The sequence below is a fragment of the Lissotriton vulgaris genome, chromosome 3_1, assembly GCF_964263255.1.
Source record: "Lissotriton vulgaris chromosome 3_1, aLisVul1.2, whole genome shotgun sequence".
Lineage (NCBI taxonomy): Eukaryota > Metazoa > Chordata > Amphibia > Caudata > Salamandridae > Lissotriton > Lissotriton vulgaris.
In genome coordinates, this window is record NC_141689.1 from 101545371 (window position 1) to 101571399 (window position 26029).

Consider the following 26029-nt stretch of genomic DNA (forward strand, 5'->3'; position numbering starts at 1 on the left):
GAGGCACTGGAGGTAGCTTTACCTGCTGCTGGTTCTTTCGTATCCCCTCTTTCTGCACCTGTGGATTTAAACCATTTACAGGGGCATTACCCGCCTGCAGATGTTGACACTTGTCTCTCCAATGCCCTATCTGACCGCACCCGTGGCAGGGGAACTTCTTCATAGCCTCCTCCCTACTCATTTTTACCCGGGGTTTCCCTCCTCCCCCAGCATTGGGATTTTGGGCATTATTAGCATTATTCATTTTACTTAACTGTTTTTCTTGCTGTTCAGCCAATTTCACTTGTGCCCACATCACCTTCTCCTTTAGGGCTTTCTTCTTATTTTCTATCTCATCCTCACAGTACTTGGCGTACTTGAGGACATCATCTATGGGTTTGCCTTGCCAACTGATTTTATTATCTCGAATCCGCTGGGATATTTCAGGCCTTAATCCTAGCAAAAATCTGTAACTGAAATGGGTCATGTCTTTCATGTCCACATTATCAATTCCACTGTAAGTTTTGAACACCTGCAGTAACCTTTCATAAAAGGAGTGAACAGTTTCATCGCGCTCTTGGGTAGTTCTATCTATCCGGGTCCAATCAGTTTCCTTTGCGGGCACCTTTTTCTTTAGGTATTGTATGACTTGCTCATACTTCCTCATTACTTCAGGTGAGGGAGCTCCGGTTCTAGGGTCTCTTGCATATTCATCATTGGGCCAATTAATTTCAATTTTGCAATCGGTCCACAAATCTACAGGCACCACAATGTCGAAAAACCCATCCAGGTCTTTCAGAAGGCATTTCTGAACCTTTATGAAGCGTTCAACCTGTCTGTACCAGTCAACTGGTTTTTCCCGCAATTTTGGAAAGTCATTAGTAAATGACACAATATCTTGTCGGGACCAAGGGACATGGACATATTTCCCCCCCGGTACCTCTCTCATGGGACACAATTTTTCTGCTGGCTCTACCTCTTTCAGTAAGTATTCTGAACCCTTAGGATTAGCCTTACTCTCTTCTTTCTTTTTCGCCCACCGGGTTTTCCATTTTTCTACATTTCCCCAATTCTGTAGGATTTTCAGTAATTCCTTTATCTGGGTCTGTTTTCCTGCCATATTCATGATCTCTAAGTCTCTATCAGAAAAATCTGCTCTGTAAGGTTTCTTAAGGACTTTGGATCGACTGATATCGATTCCCATGTCAGTGGCTGTGTCCATCAATCTCTCATGTAGCAATCTAGTGCTTCGGGTAAGGTTTTTGCTGATAAACAGTAACTCGTCTTCACTAAAGGAGTTTAGCCGGTCTAATCCTACATTACCAGCCACTAGTTCCTCTATTTCTATCCTTAGTCTATAGATTTCTAAGGGTTTCGGTTGGGGTGTGGTCTCTTTTCTCGGGAGTGGAATACTAGGAGTTGGCATATTCGGGGTTATAACAGGAGTCCGTGGACTGGCCAGTCTATCCCCGTAAAGAGGAATAGCTGGACCGATAGTTACTGGGATAGTCAGTGAATCTGGATGGGGATGCATCTGGGCTATGGTCCGAATTAAATCATCTCGCTGTTTGGATAGGGCTTCCTTCTCTCGCTCACGCAAAGCCCTTTCTGTGGAATTGTCATGCAACACTTGGGGTACCAAGCTAGGGTAAATATTTGGGGCTGTTGGAGTAACCAACCGAGGTGGGTCTTCTCCAAACGGACGGTAATTCGGGACTGTAGAACTAGGTCTGCAAAACCCATCCCCATCACTGGTTTTACTATCCGTACCCGTTCCATCTGTTTCACTATCCCTCCGACATCTAGGATATTTAGAAAACGGGTTAGGTGAACTCAAAGGCTCTGACTCTGCAAAATAGGGAGGGGGGTTTTTCATCAACAAATCTTCCAGGTGTTCATCCTCTGAGTCCCCTACGGTCATTAAGTGGCGGGTTTTCTCAGTACATTTTCCTTTCCCTTGTTCCAGTACCCCCATCATTGGAAACAACCCCTCAACCATCATATTCTGCCTCCACTGTTTCATTTTCTGCTCTTTGGTTTCTTTTGGCAATTTTGGATACCATCTACTCAAACCCTTATCCATTCTGGGCCTGTCTCTTTCCAGAGCCTCAATCTCCCATTCTTCTAGTGCCTCGTACTGAGTTAATCTGGGTCTGGGATGCAATTCATTCATTCGGTTTCTTAGGTTAAACAGGATTCTGCCATTAAAGGAACCATTAATAGGAAATGCTAGGACTCCGTCATCTGCAGTATACTTTACCCAGTTTTCTAACCATACGCAAGTGTGATACCCCTTATCAAACATCATGAAGGAGGCAGGAGTATCTGGTGGAGGAATGATCACACCCTCCCTAGTTCTAATGGGCTGGTCTTTCTTGAAATCATTCTTAATTTTGTCAGCAAGAGACATCTTCCTCTTAACTCCGTACATTTTGTTTGGTCTACCTCGTAGAATCTGTTCCTTATAGAAGCCTAAGTGCTGTGGATTAGGTATAAACTCAGGATACCACATACACCTTTCCAAACTCTTCTCAAGCTCCTGTTGATTAATTTTGTTTACCTTTGTGCTTCCAATGCTAACGCGACTTCTATCTCGCAGTAACCAATCAACGCAGTGACTACAAGAATTCTTGTCCAATGGGTGCGCGGCCTTTCGCGAGACAAGGTCTCACGCTCCGGCACTCACCCCTCCCTTACAATTTCAGCTCTGCTACACGCCCGCTGTTCTGACCAATACCAGCGCGGCACGGAGTGACGTCAGCGCAGCTTTCCGACTGACTCCCTCCTTCACAAGATAACGGAAACTTTGAATTTTTCCTAAAGTGCAAGTACTTATTTTAGTTAACAACACAAAACTTTCGCCGCTGTGTCTGAGTGTTCTAAAGAGAGAGAAAGTTCTTCTTTCGCTACAAGTAAACCACTTCTGTCTACTTTTCATTCACTCCGGATAGACTTCTTTGTCTAACCTCCCATACGCGCAATATAGAACCTGCTATTCCCCTGACTTATCCACTTATTTCCGGGATATATACTAAGTCAGGCTTTCACCAGCGGACTACCTTGCTTACCATTCAAGCTTTGGAGACCCTATTACTTCTTCCGTATGTGACCCTTACTAGGTGATATCACAATGGAAGTTTTACACAAAAGGACTTGCAGCTATCATTTATTCAGATACGAAAAGATCCTAATTAGCGCTTCGGGTCCTTCCTAACCATGCACTAATAACTCACGGCAAGCGACCTCATCAGCTAACCGGATTCTGCTCACCGTTAGCTATAGACTTCACCGGGGATTCGGACTACACTGAACACTTACAAACAATTTCTGTTAATGTAACATATAACACTTATAGCAGCAATGCAAAATCATATATATATATCAAACCCTTTAAAACATTTGCGCAATATTTGAAGCAATACAATCAATATAAAAATTTTAGCAGCACATTTTATTTTCACGGTTTGTTTATTAACTATCTTGTCTACCTATCTTAACTAGTCCTAACCATACTACTGCTACCAGAAAATTACTGATAGAGCGCGTAGGTCACCCGGGTCATTAGATTACCAATTTCCACGCACTGGGCCCTGGTGTGCATGTAATGACTGAGTTTTGCATGAACCAGGTGAAACCTTTACCACGCTACTATGAGTAATTCGGGGGTGTCTCTTATACCACTTACTATTCATGTACCTGACTTACCACAGGCACATTACTCCTGATGAATCAGGAGCTAGCAGTGGACAGGTAACAAGATTCCTCCAAGATGTAAAATACCCTTTACGATTGATACATTAATAACATTTACGTTGTAAAATGACCACAGACACCTGATGAGTTTTAAAGTTTATATAAGAAATTTCAGAATGAATAGGCCAGAATAATGAGGCAGATACAAATCAGTACATCAATGATCAGTATTAAAGCTACAATGTAACTATGGATTAGGGCAAGTACCATTAGAGAATTTAGGGAACATTACAGAGTATGAGTATCAGGGAACACGCTATTCAGCATAGGCTTAAACTAAGGCAAGGGACATGAGAAGGACCTAATATGTGCACTAATATTCTTAACCTACTCCCTAGATCTTATGCTATTCTTACTAAGTTCACGGCAAACATACTAAAGGGAAGGGAAAATGGAACACACTAAAATGATATGACAGTTCAATAATATCCTATAGGTAGGGAAAGAAGTGGAACATCACTTAATAAACAGTTGCATATAAATCACTTTAAAGGTGATAGGGCAATACCACGGGCAAGAGAGCTTTATTAAGAAGAGAAAAAAGAGTGATAGAAAGACGTACACCCACAGTTAATAATTACCTAGGCAAGAATGAGGACTAACCCTGGCCACGGGTCAGCTTTGGAAGGACGGGGACAAGGACCCTCAAGGATTGGAATACCAGAAAGTGAGCAGGTACAGCTCGTGGACAGTCAGGACAGGATACCCCTCAGGTTTGGATCAGGACTGGGTTCACCAAGGTACGACCAACACCTACAGCTTCGGATGCAACGCCTGCGTTACCCCCTCTCTGCAAGTAATCCGCCAGTAACCCCGATTGGGTTTTCGAATTTCCCAGCAAAGTGCTTCGCCAGCACTTAAGACTATTTCCACCCCTTGGAGTTGTGTGGAAAATACGGACAGAGTACTCCGCAGCGCTCTGTATCAATCACCTATAGAGTTCGTAGGGTCAGTGACAGGTCTGCTACTCGGACAAGTCGGACAATTTCTCTAAGCTAAACTAGGCTAGTTATACCTTTTTGGGACCCTTGGACCACCCACAAATGTTGCAAGTGACAAGGTCCCAACTTATGATTGGTCAAGCGAGGAGGTTATGTCATTGTCACCTCCTAAAATTTAGTGTTCCCATGATTAATATGCAAGTGACAGTACCCACCCCTTACATTTTAGTTCCCAGGGTATACGTGAGGGAAAAACAATAGCGTTCACAGTAGAATGAAACAAATGTAACAATTTTATGGTACAGTTCAGCATCTCCTCCTATTTCGGAGGTGAGTTCCCAGGCGCATCTTGCTTTAGAGGCCAGCTGGCTTGTTTCAGCTTCTGCGCAGTTGGGTTTTTCCCACGTCACGTGGCAGGGTTTAGATGAGCTTCAATATGGAGCGGCTCCCCGTCCCCAGGCCCATTGGTACGCGGTACATGAAAAGTAAGCGAGAACAAATTAGAATCATATATAAAAATGATTACACTGTACACCGTAAAAACTACACTGCACCCCTTATTTTATAATATCTATAGCATTAAGGTTTAGTGCGAAAAGACAGATAGGCATAAGCAGCGGTGGCAAGCAGAGAGCATGGTTAGAGACAAGCGGCCATGTTTGCAACAATGCGCATGTGCAACAGTATCCCTCCAAAATGCGAGTGCGTCACATCACATGGGTATGACCGACGCATGCGCAGACTGGATTTCTGCGAAGCAGCCATTTCCGTAGTGCAAGCATGGTTAGGATGAAAAGACACACAGGCAAGCCTCCTGGGGACACCCACGTGTTGGGGAAAATGCTAAATAAATGACGGACAGGTTGAATTAATATTATTACAAGTTAGGCGAGGTTCTTGATTAAGAGCAAGTCGCTTTACGTGCGAATCCTTGCTCCATCACCTCAGCCTCCTCCTCCTGCCTGAACTGTTAGCAGGCACAGCCCCTTCTTACCTGGCGGCTTGAGGCAGGTATAATCTCTACAGCAGCTACAAAGCGAGGCAGGAGAAAGTGGCAGATTTTTTTCCCTGTTTCTCGTTGCAAGTGCCCCCACTACTAGATAACGTGGGTAAAGGAAAGCGCTCACTGCTGGAGTAAAGGGAAGTAATTCCGCACTGTGTTTGCTGACTAAAGTGGAACAAACTCCTCTGTCCGGGACGGTGCCATCTTGTTCTTCAGCACAACTGCTATGTGCGCACCCCACAATCTGTTTCCAATTAACGTGACTGCGAGACGCGGGAGTGATAATTGGAAACAGATGGCGCTGATGCTTGCTCTCGCAACAAGGAATGCAAAGTACGCAGCTGGCACCCGGCCTCGCTGCTGCTCGCTCCCGAGCTCCCTAGGTCAGGGGAGAGAGAAGGCGGGACATGCACCCGCCTTTGGCCGATTGCGTGCTGTCTTTCTTAGAAAGACGCATGCAAAGGCCAATAGCGGGTGATGAGAAAAAAAAAGCACACGAACGAGCGTGAGTTCCAAGTTTATAGCCCTTACTAAAAGCCTTGAAGGGCAATGAATGCACGCGGGCTCAGGTGAGACCTAAAAACTGCAGATGATCAACCATCAGCCTTCAATGAAGTGCCTGGACCGGGAGCAGACTGCACACACCAGCTCTGCCTTACATCGCTTGACCACCTCCCACTTCACCAATGGGTTTGGTGAAGCACCCGCTAGGTGCCTATAGGCAGCCCAAGATCGACTGTGCCAAAGAGAGCCGGGTGGAGGAGGCATGGAAGGTGAACCCTCAAAATGCAGATATCTCAGTTACACATGCCAGAGAGATTCAGTTGAGAGATGACCATCACGTTTACACAAGTTAAAAGAAGACCTGATAACTCTGATCTTAATTGCTGATTTTGAATAAAAGTTAGAAAAAGAACCCCTCGCCACAGCTCTGAACCACCTCACCAGGGTGGAGCCATTTGCTTTCCACGCCCGAAGCCCTCAATGGACCCGAGGGCGCATTGGCACTTAGGAGAGCTGGCCTGGCCAGAAGGAGCTTCATGTAAGCAATTCTCACCCTGTCCCGTTTTGCATCGCCCAGCGCTGTGAAGTGGTCGGCGGGTGACAAGCATAGGCGCTGTACAAGACTAATGAATAATAAATCAAGTTCATGAGAACCCTTTGTGGGTGGTATAGAAAGTCGGGAGAACTGGGACGAGGGGCGACCAAACGGAAGCGGATTTTATTTTCAGGACAAATGGTTCTGAAATAAGTCCATGCTTTTCTATAGATGTGCGTTAGACTGTTGCGGGTGGCTGCGCGTGGCGTGCCCGAAACATGTTATTTCGTTTGCGCGGAATGGTATTTTGTAAAGAAAGCTTTATTTGAAAGTACTTGTCCAGCAGGCACAATTATTCCTAAAGTTTAATTCTGCTCGGTGCAGCAGTCCCTGCTATTCCCGAGAATGCGGTAGTGCCGCATGTAGGATTCTGCCGTGGTTCCGGAGTTTGGTCTCCGAGCCCTGTGTGCGGTGCGAGGGGCTGGGTGGGTGTGTGAGGGGAGGGGGCCCAGGCTGAGCCTGGGATCCCTCTGTAATAGCTGCAGCAGCTGCGGGGCTCACACAGCGCCTGGACAGCTCGCAGGATGCAGTGGCCTCTTCTCCTCCTCGCCGGGCTCTCCAGCTCTGCCTGGGCCCCCGTGATGGGCACAACCCCCGCACCCACCACTGCCACCAACAGCACGCAGAGCTACCCCGCGTCGGCAGGGGGCACCAGTGCGCCCTGGGGCACCGAGCGGGCCAGTGGGACGGCCCGGTCCTTTGTCTCTGGTGGGGTCCGGAGGGGCGCGGAGGAGGCTGAGCGGGAGAGCAGCGCCCCGAAGCCCACTGCTGCTAAACCAGGTGAGAAAGGTGCGGAGCCGTGCCCACTGCACCGAGCCGTGCCACCCTGCCCGCCGCGAGCAGCACTGGTCTTGTCAAATGCACTGCCCAGCGTTCAATGCATGAAGGATGCACACAATAGATGCTTTCGGAATTTAAAACAAACCTGTTAAAAAGTCATTTTTTTGGTCAATTAAATTATCCGAAAATGATGTTTATTTATCGAACTATCTGTTCACTTTGGAGTTCTCATATTCATTGCGTCATATTTATATATGTGTTTTTTATACGTTGTATCTTATTTGAGTGCATAAAAGCTGCGTCCAGCGCTATCCAGGACACAAACTAGTTTGTTATGCCGGAAGTTTGCATTTGAGTTGTGGATCCAGTGGGCGGAATTGACACATTTTTATCTAATTACTGCCTTTTAACGACCCTTGTTGTAATCTGATATTATAGTACAACCAGTTCCAGTCGCAAAAGCAAACAACTACAACTCCTATAAACCAATCTGTTTTCATGAACTCCAATATCAGGAAGCACGGTGTCCCAGGCTACCTCTAAGCCCTCTGGCACCCCTTGCTCAAATTATAGCGCTTCGAAACCTAAACATTGCACCCGCCATTATAGTGACACACTGTTATTATTATTTTAAAAAGTCACTTCCGCATTTTGAACATATAATGTGCTTGCAGATTAGAGCAAAACACAATTCCAACAACGGGGGAAACTGGATCTGGGCAGTTTGCTGAGCAGCATTGACAGTGATATAAAATGCGTGTACACGTCACTGTAATGACAGCCCTGGATATATGGCTGCGAGGTGTCACATAGCTCTAGGTGGCTGCAGACAAGCGTGGCTGGCGAGAGGTGGCCCTTTGGCTTAACCGGACGCAGGCTGTCTGAGCTCTGGCTGGAACTACCACAGATTATGAAGTGCCCATGTTGGAATCAAGAGTCCTAACTTCTAATTCCCACTTGAGGAAGGTGTGTGATCCTGGGCACATCCCTTCATCTCACCATACATTACTTCCCTCATCTGCAATTGTGCGAAAGTGCCTAGAAATAGAGCTTCCATTGGGCTAGTGTGGTAAACATGCTTGTGGTGGCATGCAGCTTTTCCAGCGAACATGTATGATCCTGTAGGTAGTTTTGTTTTCGAAGTCTAAAGACTGAAGACTGATGCCACATGTACGTGCTACAGCTGTGTTTTTCAGGGCACCACTTGACAAATCCAAATCTGAGAAACACTTTGCAATTTTCTAATTTCCAGAAAGAAAACCCAACAATGACATACAGAGAGCAGACGTGGAGTACAGGCCCTGCCTATTTCGGCCTCATACATGTTTAGAAATCTGTTCTCCTCAAGGGTGGGTGGCACATACATTGTATAAGGCACAGAGAGGATTCTGGGATGTCGGGGGCAGAGCACTCCCCTAAAACTGCACAATTCTGTATAGCCACATGCCAGGTTACTATTGGGGTCCTGTCAACCGTGTCTTGGGGGCTCCGGTGCTTCTAGCCCCACCATACAGGAGGTCTGATGGGAGAGGTCTCATCTCCTTCAGCTGGTATCTAGGAATGACAGAACCAATTGGTTAAATGCCGCTCGGCCAGTACGGAACCAGTAAATTGAGGAATTGGATTGCGTGCGCAAGCTTACCCTGGGGGGAACTCGAAGTTTGTAGAGTTCCGAGGAATTAGTTGGGCGGGGAACAATCTCCCGCGGAACGGCAGGTAATGCAAAGGGGTGTACCAGCGGGTCGCTCAGTCGCACGGGGAGAAGCCTTTAGATTAAGGTCGGATAACTTTCCTCGCCGTTACGCTTGCGCACGCAATCCAATTCCTCAATTTACTGGTTCCGTACTGGCCGAGCTGCATTTAACCAATTGGCTCTGTCATTCCTAGATACCAGCTGGCCCCGATTCTCTGCGGCCAGCCCCGGCTTTCATGGCTTGTTAAAATTAGGCAACATTTTTGTCCTGATGATGATCCCTATGACTCTTTAAAAGGGATCGAAACACCGTCGACTGTATAAAATACCATATACTGTGTATTGTATTAACTTGGCGAGTAATGGTGTTTAATGGAATTTCTGGTATTGAAGCATTTACAGGAAATATCAGCTTTTGCATGATCACCCTGGTCTACTTTCTAACCTTTTTCTTCTTTATGTTAAACTGTATATGTCTGGGTACAGGCTTGTGCCCTCCTCTGTGGAAACGTTGAAGGTATTCAATCAGAATATTCTTTTCTAAAGTAAAAATTGGACCTCTGTCCGGCTGGACAAGTCACTACTCAATATAGTGCCATTGTGTCTATATTTATTTTGTGCCACTATTTTCTTGTGCTTGGGACCACTGTTGTTTTTCTAAAAAAGCACTTTTGCGTAAACATAATACGCCGCTGTCAGTCCAAATGGTGAGACTGTGAATTTAAAATGCTGAGACTCCACGGCTCCACGAAAACGTGCTCAAAGGGTACATTAAAACCATTTGTTTTTGCATTGTTTATATGTAAGCACGGCCGTAGGAACATGGCTGAAAGGTGCTCAGCAACAAAAACAGTCCCCCATGGCAGTGAAACTGGCCCACACCCTCCCCGACCCCAAAACGGCCAGTAGCCAGTCCGGCTCTCGATAGGACTGTTTACATCCCTTCTCCACCCTGGAAGAAGGTGTACATTTGCTGGTGTGCCTGAACTGGTTGCCGACACACCAACTCACACGGTGCCACCGTGTGACTCACAATATCGGCTTCCATCACATGGTCACCCGGTGACGAGCCAATATTACACGGTGACAGGAAAAACGAGCTGAAAACCTCTGTAAATAGTGGATTTCCAGTTTGTTCTCCCAGGTTTTTAAACTACCGACGTCCATTAAGGGTGTGAAAACACCCCAGGACATCGGCATCAGCCTCAGCAAACTTTTTTGTTTTTGGCAGCCAGGTCTTAGGGGCAGGGTGAGGGCAAAAGTGCCCCTAGGTACTTCTCAGCATAAGGCCCGCCCCCTCCAGGACCCCGTTCCCTCCTCACACAGTGAGATCTTTGTACAAGTTGTCAGGTATGTGGTTGAGAGGCTTGTCTCTGCTGGGGCTGCTGAGCTCTGGAATAGCCTCAGTATTCTGGGCATTGCTGAGGGAACTGCCTAGCAGTTGAGGCCAGGTCCAGTGAGACGGCTTAGTCCTACCATTCTGGAAGTGTTCTAGAATTGAGTCAGCCTTTTTGATGAAAATCCACCCGCCATTGTAGGGAATATCCATCATGGTGCATGGACATCTCCCGCAAAGCCTGTGCAAAAGATGGTAGTGTAGTGAGACGGCAATGCCCATGGACTGAGCCAGGGTATGGATGGAATCCAAGCCTGAAGGAGCAGGTTTTTGTAAGTAGCGTATGACGACAATCCCACTTTCCGTTGTCCAGCCCACCAGAAATGACCAAGCACATTCCAATATTCTTGTTCGATCAGGCCGGACAAACCCATCATAAAACCCTCAACCCAAATCAGTGATTATGTCGTAAAGAAAGGAACAGAAACAGATTGGAAGTGAGATAGAAAGGTGGGAGCAGTGTACCATAAACCTCGGCATGTCCTACTCTTTGATCTTTATCTGACCAGCTGTTTAACAAGGAACTGGCTCAGCGAGGTCAGCCTCGGGCAAGGGAGTCAGTTCGGCCAGGTCACTCAGAAGTCAGCTAAGGTGTACGTGTCCCAAAGACTCGTTCGGCCGCAGTCATCGGCCTGTGTGAGGGCAACCACACAAAATGGCTGCCGTACTCAAAATGGAACCAGAAGGTTCAAACAAAATCCCTAAATACATAGTGTTCTCACTGATCGATTTATGCGAAAACACTCGTACATACTACACTCGTGATTTGCGGTCTGCTAACACCAAAATCGTCTATTTCCGATGACCTTTATTGAAAGGGTTCAGAACTACCGAACCTCACCCACAGACTACGGAACTACAGACCCTCCTTTTGCCCTTACATAGGCAACAGACCCAAACCCATGTCAATCTGAATCTGGATCTATATGCATCAGATCATCGATATGTTGCTTTAGCATCATCCTACTACTTAGTACCTCTCTCTGGACAAGTCTCCTTGCACACGAAGTAGCACAGAGGCCACAAATAGCAGGAACACACTGTACACAAAGACAGAACAGGAAAAGGATAGCTAAGACCATCCCAATGACCATCAAAATCTTCCAACCCCAAGTGGATTTCAATCCCCATAACCATCCCATCAACGACCAATCTCCTTTGTCCAAATGGACAGAATCGGAGATCTTATGTAGCTTGGAAATGGCCTGGAAGACTGACGGAGCTTTGTCTGGAATGAAAACGCAGCAGCTCGATTGAATCAGTTTACATACTCCACCTCGATCTGCTAGTATGACATCAAGGGCAACTCTATTTTGAAGTGTCATAAGTCTATCCGACTGGAGCTCAGCAGTCAAATTACTAAGGGCATCGGCAGTTTCGACTATGGTGGACTCAACCACTCTCGTCAACTGGCGAATATTCCTGCTGTTGGCCATCGGTCCCCAGAACGGCAGAAAACCCTTAAAGAAATCTCCCAACTCTTGCCCTGCAGTGTCTTCTTGACTAAAGACACCTCTAGCAACTCTCGTCTTATGGTAATCTGCCGCAGCTGTAAAAGTGGGAGGCAACAGGAAGGAAACAAAACATGTGCCCGAAAAATCAGGGGGCAACCATGTGTACGCTTTGTCATAGCAAACAAAGTAGGTACCCTTAGCAGCTAAAAATGCTGGGGAAGACTGGGACGTAAATACATAATTATCAGTACAAACGCTCTTCCCTAGCTGAGCTCTCAGATTCTTGCCATTACCCTGCAGACAATCGCGACCCTGATGGGGCACTATCCAAATCGGTGGAGAACTTTTCGCTCGCTGGTTAACACTCAGACTAACTCCATACCCAGTAATATCCCAACCACTATATGGTTGCTTCTCATCTATCGGAATACTTTCAACGGCATTAGTCCCTTTAACCATGTCGACTATGCCTCTAGCAACAGCACTATTCTTCGGATTGTCCTTAGGTGAACGTTGGGGATAGACACTATGGGCATAAATAAACATCGTTCTGTAAGCCCAAATCGAACCATTTAACCTAAAAGGCAAAACTAAGTACGGAATACCCTTATCAGTCGTATGGGGCATTAGACCACAGATCCAACCGTTTGTCGTGTTCATCACTAACTGGTGTTGGTGCAAAAGTTGAATAAAGGAATTATTGGCAAATTCCAGTCGTCTAACTACCTCATGTTCAGGCAAAGGATGAAAAGAATGAGAAGAAATAGTAGGTGGAGGTGTAGGTTGCACAGTGGGAACAAACGTCACTTTAAAAGAGAATGTCACATAACCAATTATAAATATCATTAAACTCAATAGCAAAAATAAACACGGTATTAAAAAACTCTTCTTTAAGATCAGTTTGCATATCTTCTTTCTAAAAACCATTGTCCTTGCAGGTCTCTCCAACTCGAAGAAATCCATCCTAATTAAATATGCTGCTCGCGATGGTAGGGTGTTCTATGCTAAGGAATGCCTCTGTCAACCCAGGGCAACTCCCTTAGGCCAACCAGAACCTTTGGCCTAGTGTCTCAGGCTTGCACTCCAAAGACTTTCGGCAACCGCGACCCTACAGCTGAACCCGGATGGCGGTTCGAAAAACAAAAATGAGTAGATCCTCGGTGGAGAGTTAACCTGCAAACAAAAAAATCATAAAAACTTTATTTATTTTTATTTGTCCATGACTCTCCGTCGCAAATTATAGCGGCTTCTTCCAGGCAATTCTTGATCTTTAAACAAGAGTTCAGGCTCAGTAGTGTTCAATCGATTCGTTTCAAAATGCTTTATTCGGTTTGTACAAGTACAACCATATAGCAACATTCATAAATGCAGTTGAAATCACATTGTAAAGATAAAAAAGAATAATGAAACTTTTTCTAAAAACAATTACATCAATGTCCAAGCCAATCTAGTTAAACCTGTAAGATATATCGCATTTGTATACAGTAAAAATTGATCACTATATTTAGCAGCAATTTAAAAGTTTAGTGCAAAACATGCCAAGTAGAATAGTGCAAATCAGAAAAGGCCTATACTGGGCATAAAGTGCAATAGTATGTGCAAAATATGCAAGGATATAACTAAAGTGCAACGTCTTTATAGTCTCTTACGTATTTTAGCAGCAGTTTGTATACGGAAAATTTAAAAAGACGTTAGTGCAGAAAAAGTACAAATCATTACCAGGATACACAACAAGTATGAAGTACAGAGTAACCAAAATTCATATATAAGAGAAATGCATGTGGTTTAACAGTAGCTCACAGTTAGTCATAGGATGTGTTTACCAACGGGGGGAAGAACAACGGGAATCATATAATGATTGATTTCCTGTGCCCAATGCATTTGAGAACATAGATGGCTACACGGTAACACACATTCGGGGAGGACAAGTCAAACAACAATTGCATTGCAGCTCTTATATTGCACGTACTGTATTCTAAGAATAGTTGCTTCAAATAAAACTTTCTAAAACCAGTATAAAAATTACAAAATAGTAAAAAGTGGCAGATACTCTGTTTAGATTTCCCATTGCATGGGCACGGACATGACCCGGGCTTTTTTACAGTAGGGAAAGCCACCAAATGGTGGACTGTGCCCAGCCTCAGGCGTGCTAGAACAAAGCAATGGGAGTTAATATTAACAAATGTAAGATATGATGGGAATCCTGTGCTTAAATTATACTCCAGGTACAATTTGAATGTACTTTGTATAGCGTACCCCTTCATTCTGATCCCTTTTGCATGATCCATATAGGTGGTTTTGAGGTCACGCTTCGTTAAAACTAATTCTGTTGGGGTATCTTTAAAAATATCCTGACCAAAAAGGATCTTGTACCAGTGGAAAATGTGTTTTAGCCAGGGGATTTTTGAGTGCTGATCCAATTTAATACAGTCTAAAATTACTTCCTGGGTAAACTTGGTTTCTTCTTTAGCCCAAATGGATCGCCAAAGAGAAAGGGGACGTAGTGCAATCAGATCTGTGGCATGATATATGCCCAGCTCCCTGTGGGTGATCTCATTTGACGCTGAAGCAGAGAGACATAATAAGCGTTTCAGGTACCTGTTTTCCTCCTGCTGAATGGATAGGGCGATCTGGGAGTTATATCCCCATACCCCTGCTCCATATAGAGCAGAGGACATGCACCTTGAGTTATAGATGGAGATCATCTCTCTTATTCTGCGCCCCCCCAGTTTGGAAGCGAATCTGAAGATGCAGTTTGTATTTCTAGTCATCTTCATGCCTACACAGGATTGCTCGTTTACCCATCTCCCGTCTCCTGAGAAGGTAATGCCTAGATAGCAGAAGTGTTGCACAGACTCAAGTTTATCCCCATCTAGGAAAAATGGCTTACTTTTCTTTAATTTCTTTCCACAGGTCATGGTCATAGTCTTACCCTTGTTAATTTTGATCTTTCTGCCCTTAATAAAAATGTTAAATTTATCAATTAGCTTTTGGAGCCCATTCGCGGTCCTAGAAATCAGGACCGCGTCGTCCGCATATAGAAGGACGGGTATTTGTTTTCCATTAATAATGGGGGCATCAGCGAAAGATTCTTGTAGGAACTGGTCAACCTGGTTTATAAAAAGGGAGAATAACAAGGGAGCAAGAACACACCCTTGTCTAATTCCTCTGCCAATTTTAAAAAAGGGGGTGCATTCTCCATTCGGTCCGAATCTGACTTTACTTGATAAGCTGCTATACATTCTGGCCAGTAGATGAATAATTTCTGGGGGTGCGCCCATAGCAAGTAATGTTGGCCAGAGCAGTGTGTGTTCCACTAGATCGAACGCTGAGCTTAGATCGGCAAAGCACATGAACAAATTCCCTTCCTTGGCTTTTGTGTACTTGCCGATAATAAGCTCAAGGTTCACACACTGCTCCATGGTTCCTATGCCCCTTCGGAACCCATACTGAATTGGTGACAGGACATTTTTGTCTTCGGCCCAGGACTCTAATCTTACCAGATTTTACGAAAGACAATGGTCCTTGACAAAGGGATAGAAGGGTACAATAATTATAGGCCACAATGTGCGCTATAATAGCAAAAAAAGTCCAGCCGGACTTGCAAAATTTATTCAATAATTCATATAACCAGTTGAAAGGAAGCAATAAAACAGTGGGACACAGTCCTGTATCCACAAAGCTTACACAGACTTAAAGACAGTACAAACATATACAAATACATCAGGCATATAAACGAAAAAATGGAGCAAGAAGGGGACTCTGTGATATACTTGCTTCACATATGTGGGGAACAAAACATATTATGCACATAATAGTGAACTAGTATTGAGCCCACATATCATGTCGACGGCGTTTCGATCCTTTCATGGGTAACGGATCATCATCAGGACTATCATTGTATGCCTGAAAAAAGCATTAGCTTGGTGAGTAGGACATGGGAATCCAATGGTGTATGGATGTAGTTGCGGTGATTTAACCAAGGTACAACTGGGCGCTGGTAACTGTATCAACAGTGATCGATTGAGCGTGTGATTATCTAGGAGAGGGCTCCGTGGGATTCGGGCAACTGTGTTCCTATCAAGGATTGCTGAGCGTCCTGTAGTCTGCAGCGTGGTCCAACGAGGCACTGCTAGAAGGGGCAGTGAATAAGCGCTTCTAGGTTGGTAGAGAGCTCGCGCTGAGGCGGAGGGCGGAGATCCAATGGGGATTAGCCCGCAGTTCCAGCGAGGGATGGGCTGGATCGGTACCTGCGTTCGAGATTGAACGGCAAGGATGCGTCCCGGTGCAGAGTCGCGCCGTGGATCCACGGCGCGACTCTGCACTGGGACGCATTCTTGCCGTTCAATCTCGAACGCAGGTACCGATCCAGCCCATCCCTCGCTGGAACTGCGGGCTAATCCCCATTGGATCTCCGCCCTCCGCCTCAGCGCGAGCTCTCTACCAACCTAGAAGCGCCTATTCACTGCCCCTTCTAGCAGTGCCTCGTTGGACCACGCTGCAGACTACAGGACGCTCAGCAATCCTTGATAGGAACACAGTTGCCCGAATCCCACGGAGCCCTCTCCTAGATAATCACACGCTCAATCGATCACTGTTGATACAGTTACCAGCGCCCAGTTGTACCTTGGTTAAATCACCGCAACTACATCCATACACCATTGGATTCCCATGTCCTACTCACCAAGCTAATGCTTTTTTCAGGCATACAATGATAGTCCTGATGATGATCCGTTACCCATGAAAGGATCGAAACGCCGTCGACATGATATGTGGGCTCAATACTAGTTCACTATTATGTGCATAATATGTTTTGTTCCCCACATATGTGAAGCAAGTATATCACAGAGTCCCCTTCTTGCTCCATTTTTTCGTTTATATGCCTGATGTATTTGTATATGTTTGTACTGTCTTTAAGTCTGTGTAAGCTTTGTGGATACAGGACTGTGTCCCACTGTTTTATTGCTTCCTTTCAACTGGTTATATGAATTATTGAATAAATTTTGCAAGTCCGGCTGGACTTTTTTTGCTATTATAGCGCACATTGTGGCCTATAATTATTGTACCCTTCTATCCCTTTGTCAAGGACCATTGTCTTTCGTAAAACTGATACCCCAGGTCCTTGCCCACCTAGCGGGTTCCCTTGTTCTTTATAGTTCTAATCTTACCAGAAGCACGCGACTCAGTATCTTTAGTGACGAGTCCAAAAGGGAAATTGGGCGATAGTTTCGTGCTTCGGCCCTTGAACCCTTTTTGAAAAGTGGCACCAAGATAGATTGACCCCATGAGGTAGGTAACTCGTCCTCAATAGCAGCATTAAAGTAGCGTGTTAAAATAGGGGCCCATAAATCAATCTTGGATTTGAAGAAGTCCACAGGGACCCCATCTGGGCCTGGGGCTTTCCCCCCCTTGCTCTTCTCAATTGCGTCCCGCACCTCATTTAAAGATAAAGAAAACAATAATTTCTCCCATTTAAAACAGGTTGGCATTTCATAAAACATTAAGATTTGAAAGCGAAATGGAATCAAAGGTACAGTCAGAGTTAAAAATCCCAGTAAAGTGTACAATCCAGGCTTGACAACTGACATGCGAGGTTAGTTCGGAAATATTGTCGTTCTTTAAGAACGGACTATTTACAGTGTCCCAGAAAAGTTTATGATCTTTAGTTTCTGCAGCCTGATCTAATTTAGCCCATGCCTCGTCCTGTAATTCTCTCTTCCGAGTGGCTAGTGCAGTTTTATAGTTATAACGCTCTTCCCTGATATTACAAGGATCTCTTGGTTTGGCATCAAGCGAAAATTTTAACCTTTTTAATGACTGAGCACAATTGTCATCAAACCACGCTGTCTTGACTTTTCTTGGATTCCGTGTTTTGCGTGTCAGTGATTTCTCGATAGCTTGCGTAATAATTAGAAATTTAGATAGCAAGGTTCCTGGGCATGGTGTCGGGAATAAACAGTACTCCACCTCTCCATGGCAGTTTGTGATTACATTAGTAACAATTTTAGCGGGGTCAACTTTTGTCCACTTCACCCTTATCCCGTTCGGCCTTCCTACGGTGATGTCCTGAATGGGTTGACCATAGGAGTTCCTTTTTGTCCCCCAGCCCAGTAGTTCAACAGATACGCTATTGTGGTCACTGACCGTTTGTTCAATTACCCAAACATTAATATAGTTTACAGAACAGGATACGATGATATGGTCAATAAAAGATTGGCTATTCCTTCCATGGAATGTTGGACATCTAGCGTTGTTTGCATTCGTATTGCATTCGAGGAGTTCCAGATCATATTTGGCCAATAAGTTATTCAGCGCACTGCCAAGGTTGTTGTGCGGGAAATGATTGTATATACTTGTTGTTTCCCTTCCAGAGTATTCCTCCCTGTGGCCACATGCCCCTTTAAGTGCATAAGTGCATGTTTTGATGTTAAAATCTCCAGCCCACAAAATGGCAGCTGGTTTGGGTGAACTTAGTAACATTGCATCGATGGCCTGTTCGATATCGGAAATGAACATCCCCTGTTTGTGCCCGGCAATGTTGTTATAAAAATTCACTATTATTAGGTCTCTGTATCCACTGTGGGCCAAACGCAGAACGGAAGCATGTTCTCCTAAGACGGCCTGATCGCTGACCCGGAACTCAGTCAATGTTGTAGATAACAGGGTCACTAGCCTCCCCTTGGCTCGACCAGCCTGGGAAGCCACAGCCAGCACGTTGAAAGAGGTATATCCCTCGACATGTACTTCAGCCCTATCCCAGGTTTCTTGTAGGCATATTATATCATAGCCCTGCTTGAGAAAGTCATCCCATGCGGGTGTGTTTACCTTAGAAGCTAGCCCGGCTATGTTCCACGTAATAACCCTCAACAACTCTTCCCTGGATACTTGAGGTGGAACAGTAACAGTTGTAGCTGATGGTAGTATTTGGTTACCCAGATGATTTTTAACAGTACAAGTGGTATTGTCTATCATGGTTAAATCGTTTAAGCTTGTTACAGGGATATCTGTGTGAGGTTCACTTGCAGGAAGATTTTCAACAGTACAAGTGGTGTTGTCTATCATGGTTAGATCGTTTAAGCTTATTGCAGGGATGTCTGTGTGAGGTTCACTTGCAGGAAGTTCTTCAACAAGGGTATTCGCGAGTCAATCGTTTTCGTCTAGGGAATTAAGTATCTGGAATCTATTTGATGTTGGGACTGTAAATTGACCGTAGATGTTGTTTCCAGGCCCGATGGCATTGTGGTAATTAAGGTAATTGGGGTTAGGCATTCTGTACAAATTCATAGGAGGTTGTGGGACATGCTGATTACTAAAGTCGTGAAGGGTCGAGGGGTACCCAACTGAGTGTACTGGTGCCTGCTGTACTGGTGGGTAAGGTGTGTTAATTGCTCTGGGATGTTTAAAATTCTGCACCGGAATCTTAAACCCCACCAGATTTCTATAAAAGTAGTCCAATGGGAACAGGGTTGTATTGTAATCATTGTCTGAAGGGATGGGCGCGTTCAGGATGGAATCTCTTGCCCATTCGGTGGTTTTGTAGTTTATGATTACACAGTCCCCATTGATTTCCTTTTTACTAGGGCCCACCCACCCTACCCTTTGAGTTGAAATGATCTGGCCTGCCCCACTTAAGGGGAATCCACAATTATGGACAAGCCAGTGTAAAATTTTGTTTTTAAGTGTTTCACTATTTTCAAATTGGGAGGGTTTAAGTTTTGGTACGTTGGCGAGGATTGCCACGTATGGCCTACTTTCTGGTGGGAGATTGATCACTGCGGGAATAATATTATTATAATGGCTACGCGCTGGTGGGTTCCTGCTTACTGAAGGGTGGCCCATAGGCACCTCCCCAGTTGCTCTGTGGGAAGAAGATGTTGAAGGGCCATTGGTGGCATTGCCTGGTATGTTGGTATGTGAATTTGCAGTTTTACCGGTAACTGCTGTGGGGTTCATATTTCTGGCTGGTGGAACCTGTGGTTTAGATGTAATATGGGCAGTCGTATTGGCCTTATTCCCAGTCGGTACATTTAAGATGGTTGGAGTAATTTGTGGACCTAGATGTTCGAGAATGTCTAATTTGGCTAAGCCCAATTTTTCCAGGTTTTCCACCTTTTTACCTATTTGCTCAAGTTTGTCGTTTAGGGGGGCAATGAGGAGCTTCATAGCATCCATAATGTGATCTATTATAGACTCCATATTAACTGCGGGTCCTGGATTTGGCAGTGGTGGTTCGCTTCCGTTAGTTTGTTCTAAGGGAGGTGATGGTAAGGTTGCCTTCTTTCTTCTACCCCTTTGTTTCACGCATCCCCTAGTAAGAACTGGTATTTTTCTGTTATGGATGCGTCTAGATCTACGATGGGCAGTGCCATGATTGGTCGTACTGTTGACGCATCTATTATTAGGTGGATCAATTGTGTGGGTGGTATCTTCATTGTCGCAGGAGATCAGTATTGCGCTAGGCGCATTGCTGGGACCCAGTTCCTCAGATGGTGTTGCATTAATCTGCAAATTAGGAGTTAGGGACAGGCGACTGTCCCTGTCTTGGAATACTGTTGGAAGTGTAGGAGGATCTTCTATGGGAGGTGGCACGGTCCCAGGAAGGCCTGTGTAAGATTGCATTAAAATGGAGTCATTTGATAATGCAGTCATATTTATGTTATGTACAGTACTGTCGGCAGGTTGTGGTGTCCGATGAATTAGACAAGTGCTGGGTGGTAGAGACAATCGTCTCTCGGTGTTTTCAATGGCATTTGCTACCACCACGATTGTCTGTTGAAGCATACGGTCAATAGCAGTTAACGTAGGTAACGGTGTTTTAGTTTGGGCGGTGATCCTTGCAACAGAACGTGTGTTAATGGGCGTTTTTTTGCCATGTTTTTAGTGGTGGATTTGGATACAGTAGGAGCCATTTGCAGTGTGCTTTAAATCACAAATTTAATACCTTGGTGATCAGTACAGAATTGGCCAGGGGGTAGTGCCCAGCCCAGTCTCCTCGGGCCTCTGAGGGCCACAGAGGGCCCGCCCTTTGCCCGGGCTTAGCCCCGGGCACAGCCCCGCGCGCGGTCCCGCGACGCGGGAAGGCCAGCCCCTTAAACAGCGCCTCCGGGCGCCAAGCCTCTACGCGACTTCCGCTCGTGTCGCGGAGGCTTCTGGATGTTGAAGTCTCTACTCCCCCTGCTCAGCTGCAGACCCGGTGGTGGAGGGCTGCAGCGGGGGGAGGAGACAGCAGGCAGCAGGCGCGGCGGTGGAGGCTCCGGACCCCTGTCCGATGAGGCTGGTGGCAGACCTGGGTCCCTGGACAAACAAGCTGAAGGGCGGATCGGCGAGCAGGTAGGCTCGCGTGCTGTTGCGCTGTTTAGCGCCGACACCCGCTCCCCAGCAAGGCCAGCCCCTTAAACAGCGCCTCCGGGCGCCAAGCCTCTGCGCGACTTCCGCTCGTGTCGCGGAGGCTTCTGGATGTTTTCAAAGGAGGCACAGCTTCTTGTAAAAGATCGTCACTTTGTCTCTCAGAGTTCGTACCAATCAGACAAGCATCACTGAATGGCAAAAATCGTGGAACAATTTCGGTTTCAGAGTCTGGAAGTCCCTCCTGGAGCCACTGATTGTACAGTAAGGGTAATGGTGCTCCCTTACGCTGTGGATCCAGTTTTTCTTGCCTTGCACTCGAACTGCAGAACGTGTAGACAATTGCACTTGATAGGGTCCTGTCCAGCGGGGCTGATCGTTCTTGCTCCGGTGAAAATTCTTGACAAACACCCAACTTCCAGATTCAATAGCGTGGCCTGGATCCTCAGAAGCCTGTGTTAGGCTATCATGCACCTGTTGGTGTAAAACACGCAATTTAGTCGTCAGTTCGCGCAAGTAATCAAGCAACACAGGGTACTCAATTTCACTAAACCTGGTTGGTCTTGGTACACCCCAAACATTCGCTGGGCGGCCAAAGACCACCTCATATGGACTCAGACCCATTCTCGAATGCACAGTCATTCTTGTAGACAAAACCGCTAAAGGCAAAGCATCTGGCCATTGTAAACCAGTGCTCGCTTGGACTTTAGCTAACTTTAGCTTTAAAGTGCCATTATAGCACTCGACTAAACCAGCTGATTGGGGATGATTTGCAGCATGGAACTTCTGCCGGATTCCTAGTCCCTCACACACTCTCTTCATGACTTGACCCACAAATTCACTCCCATTGTCACTCCAGATAATTCTCGGCATTCCAAATCTAGGGAAAAATTCTTTTATCAGAACTTTCGCTGTGGACAAGGCAGTATTGTCCTTAAGGGGATAAGCTTCTACCCATCTAGAAAAGGAGCAAACAACCACTAAAACATATTTCAAGTTGTTGCATCTCTCCATGTGAATAAAATCTAGCTGCAAAGCCTCGAACGGATACGTAGGTGGAGCAAAAAGACCAGCTGGTGTTGGAGTTCCCTTACCAGGATTATACATCAAGCACACCATACAATTCTTAACCAAATTCTCTGCACATTTTGGAATGCCCGCATTCTGCCAAACCGGAGCCAACAACTTACAAATTCCTTTCACGCTAATATGTGCCATGCCATGCGCCATTGTAACAACTGGAAGCACATACGCGTCAGGCAACAACCATCTCTGATGTTCGGACAAATCAGTCCAACAACCATTAAAATCCAATCTACCCTTACTTTCCCTCCATTCATTCAACTCTTTCTCAGTAGCTTCAGCTTGAATGGATTTCACGCTCTCAATCGTATCTTCACACATACTCTTCTCTGGAACCCATCTTGCCGGACCTGCAACATACATTCGACTCATCACATTTCTTGCAGTTTCTTTTGCGACTTCATCGGCATACGCATTTCCGTGACCAACATTATCTGTAACTTTCTTATGGGCACTACATTTCACAATCGCTACTTGCAATGGCAAAGTAAGAGATTCAAGAAGTTCGTTCACCAACTGCCCATGCTGTATCTTCGTTTCGTGCGAAGTCAAGAACCCACGTTCACGCCACAAACGTCCAAAGCTATGAGCCATGCCAAAGGCATATTGGCTGTCAGTATACACATTCACTCGTTTTCCTTTCGCCAACACACATGCTCTTGTTAATGCAATCAACTCCGCTGCTTGTGCTGAATTATGTGGAATACGTGCAGCTTCAACAATCGTATGCAAAGTCGTAACAGCATATGCCGCAGTCGTATCACCATTCCGCAACTTAAAGCACGAACCATCAACCCACAAAGTACCATCACACTCTGGAAGAGGAGTATCTCTTAAGTCTACTCTCCCTTTCGTTTCTTCTTCAGTTCTTCAATATCTGTCTCAACTGAAATTGGCAACAACGTGGCTGAATTCAACGTGTTGCATCGTTTAATGTGCACATGACTCGCTAATAACGTCAACTCGTAACCTGACAACCGAGCACTAGTTAAATGCTGTGTCTTCGTACGGTTCAACAAGGTATCCACTGCATGTGGAACCATTACCACTAACGTGTTGTCCATAACCAAACCAGCAGACTGTCGAATTGAAACAGCCGCTGCCGCCCTAGCTCTCAAGCAACTCTGCAACGCTCTAGCTACCGGATCTAAGGTCGATGAAAAGTAAGCACATGGACGTTGCTTATCGTCAAACTGCTGAGTCAACACTGACAATGCACATCCCTCTCTCTCGTGGACATACAATGTGAAAGGCTTACTGTAGTCGGGAGTACCCAACACAGGAGCCGAACACAACGCATTGCGTAATTCAGAAAAGCTCTTCAGTCCAAGGAATAGAATTTGGTGTATCCTTGACAGTAAGAGCTATCAAAGGTTTCGCTAACAAAGAAAAATTAGGGATCCACTGTCTACAGTACGACGTAATACCCAAAAACGCACGTACTTCTCTCTGTGTCGTAGGCACACTCATTCTCGCAATAGCTTGAATTCTCTCTGGGGTCAGTTTCCTTCCCTCCTTCGATAAGAGGTGACCAAGTAGGTTACTTCTTGTCGACAATATTGCAACTTGGAGAGAGAAACTTTGTGATGAAAATCAGACAAGTGGCGTAACAACGACAAAGTGGCTTCCCTACAAATCTCTTCAGAATCAGCGGCCACTAGCAAGTCATCAACATATTGAATAAGGGCTGCACCATCAGGTAAAACCAACAGATCAAGTTGTGTCTTCAAAGCTTGACTATAGATCGATGGACTCTTGCATAGCCTTGAGGAGCACGCTTAAAGCGGAAATTTCGTCCTCCTAAAGAGAATCCAAAAATATCTCTACTTTCCATGGCAATCGGGATACTGAAGAAAGCATTCTTCAAGTCAATCACCGAAAACCATGTGGCAGTAGCCGGAATCAGAGTCAACAAGGCAGTAATATCAGGCACAACAGGAAATTGTGGAACAACAATCTTGTTCACTTCGCGAAGATCAATGACAAACCTATACACAGGAGGCTGTGAAGAATCAGTTCTCTTCAGAACAGGCAAAACAGGACTATTGCACACATTACCTCTCGTTTCCTCGATGACACCCTTTTCGATCAGATCATAAATAATCGCTAAAAGTGCACGCTCACCATCACTCGAGATACGGTACTGTGGAATGCGTGGTAACTTAGCATTCACCTTCAGTGTCACAACATATGGGGGAATTTCCAGTAGGCCCACATCATTCGGACCAGTAGCCCACAATGAAACTGGCAAAAAAAGACAATTCAGGTGGAAGACTATCTTTCGATATGTACATCGGAGAGATCACTCTCTCACCCAAGGTAAGATGTACTCCTCACGGAGAACAATACAGTGTCGCATACAATCTCTTCAATAAATCCAATCCCAACTGATTCTCATTACAACCTGTAGTCAAAAGAAGGGGTGCTTCGAACTTATGAGGTCCAACAGAAAGAGACAATGGTGCAGAAATCGGATTTGTAACGGGGGCACCAGAAAAACCTACAGAAACATTATCAAAGCCAGACAAAGGTGCGCCAGGGAGTTTAGAGTGCATAATAGAACTCTTTGTAGCACCAGTATCTAGCAGAAAAGGTTCTGACACACCTGATGCAATCACTTCAACATAGGGTCCACTCTGATCTACTGGAACTGAAACAACTCCCTCTCTTTGTCCGTGGCTGTCCTAACAATCATTACCATTCGCTTCGTCGCCTTCAACATAGTAATCATCCATATAGTACTGTCCAGTCCTACAAGACGGACCTTGCTGTTGATCAAAACTATTCATCGAGTTCTGTGGAGGCAAAGAACGTACGTTCTGTCCGCGACCTCTACCTCTAGGCGCTTGTTGAGCACCTCTGCCTCGTACACCAGAAGCACCATTCGTACGCTGTAACAGAACCGGACAACTATTCTTGAAATGGCCCTCTTCTTTGCAATACGCACACTGATTAGGCCCATACGGAAAACGCTGTTGAGAAGACTCGTTCCTTTGCGAGTTTCTCGAATATTGCTGAGGTTGCTGATAATCGCGCTGAATATTAGTACGGGGTGGATAAGCTTGTTGTAGAAGAACTTTAGTCTTCAATTCCTTAGTCTTCTTATCCGCTTTCTCTAACTCATCTTTGCGCCTATTTTCATAGTACTGGGCTGTAGCTAAAATCGCGCTGACGTGGAAATGGGCCAAGCACTCTCGGAATCCTTTAACCTAGTGCACAATTCAGGAAGCAGATTATGCACGAATTTGTCAACGAACAATCTCTGGCCACCCTCGGTAGCCATAACCTGACCACTATGATCTACAAAAGTCTCTTCAAACCGCGTGAAAAAGTCAGACACAGTCTCGTCTTTCTTCTGCTCACATGCAGACAACTTGTCCCAATTAACACGCACTTCGGGCATCAAAGTCTTCATATAGTTAATAATTCTACCAGGGAGTTGAGCAATCAAATCTTCAGGCTTAGCACCTCCAACTTGTCTATCATTCGCAGCAACAATATTA

General features: G+C 45.4%; 1 protein-coding gene across 1 annotated transcript in view; it reads left to right on the forward strand.

Annotated features, from left to right (window-relative positions):
• Positions 1 to 7274: 7274 nt before the first annotated feature.
• The window catches only part of LOC147726028 (putative carboxypeptidase X1), a 369873-nt gene continuing 351118 nt past the window's right edge, over positions 7275 to 26029 (forward strand). The window contains exon 1 of the mRNA XM_086960142.1: positions 7275 to 7555. Within this exon, the coding sequence (XP_086816268.1) occupies positions 7300 to 7555 (256 nt within the window). The 5' untranslated portion in view covers positions 7275 to 7299. The remainder of the gene's footprint in view (positions 7556 to 26029) is intronic.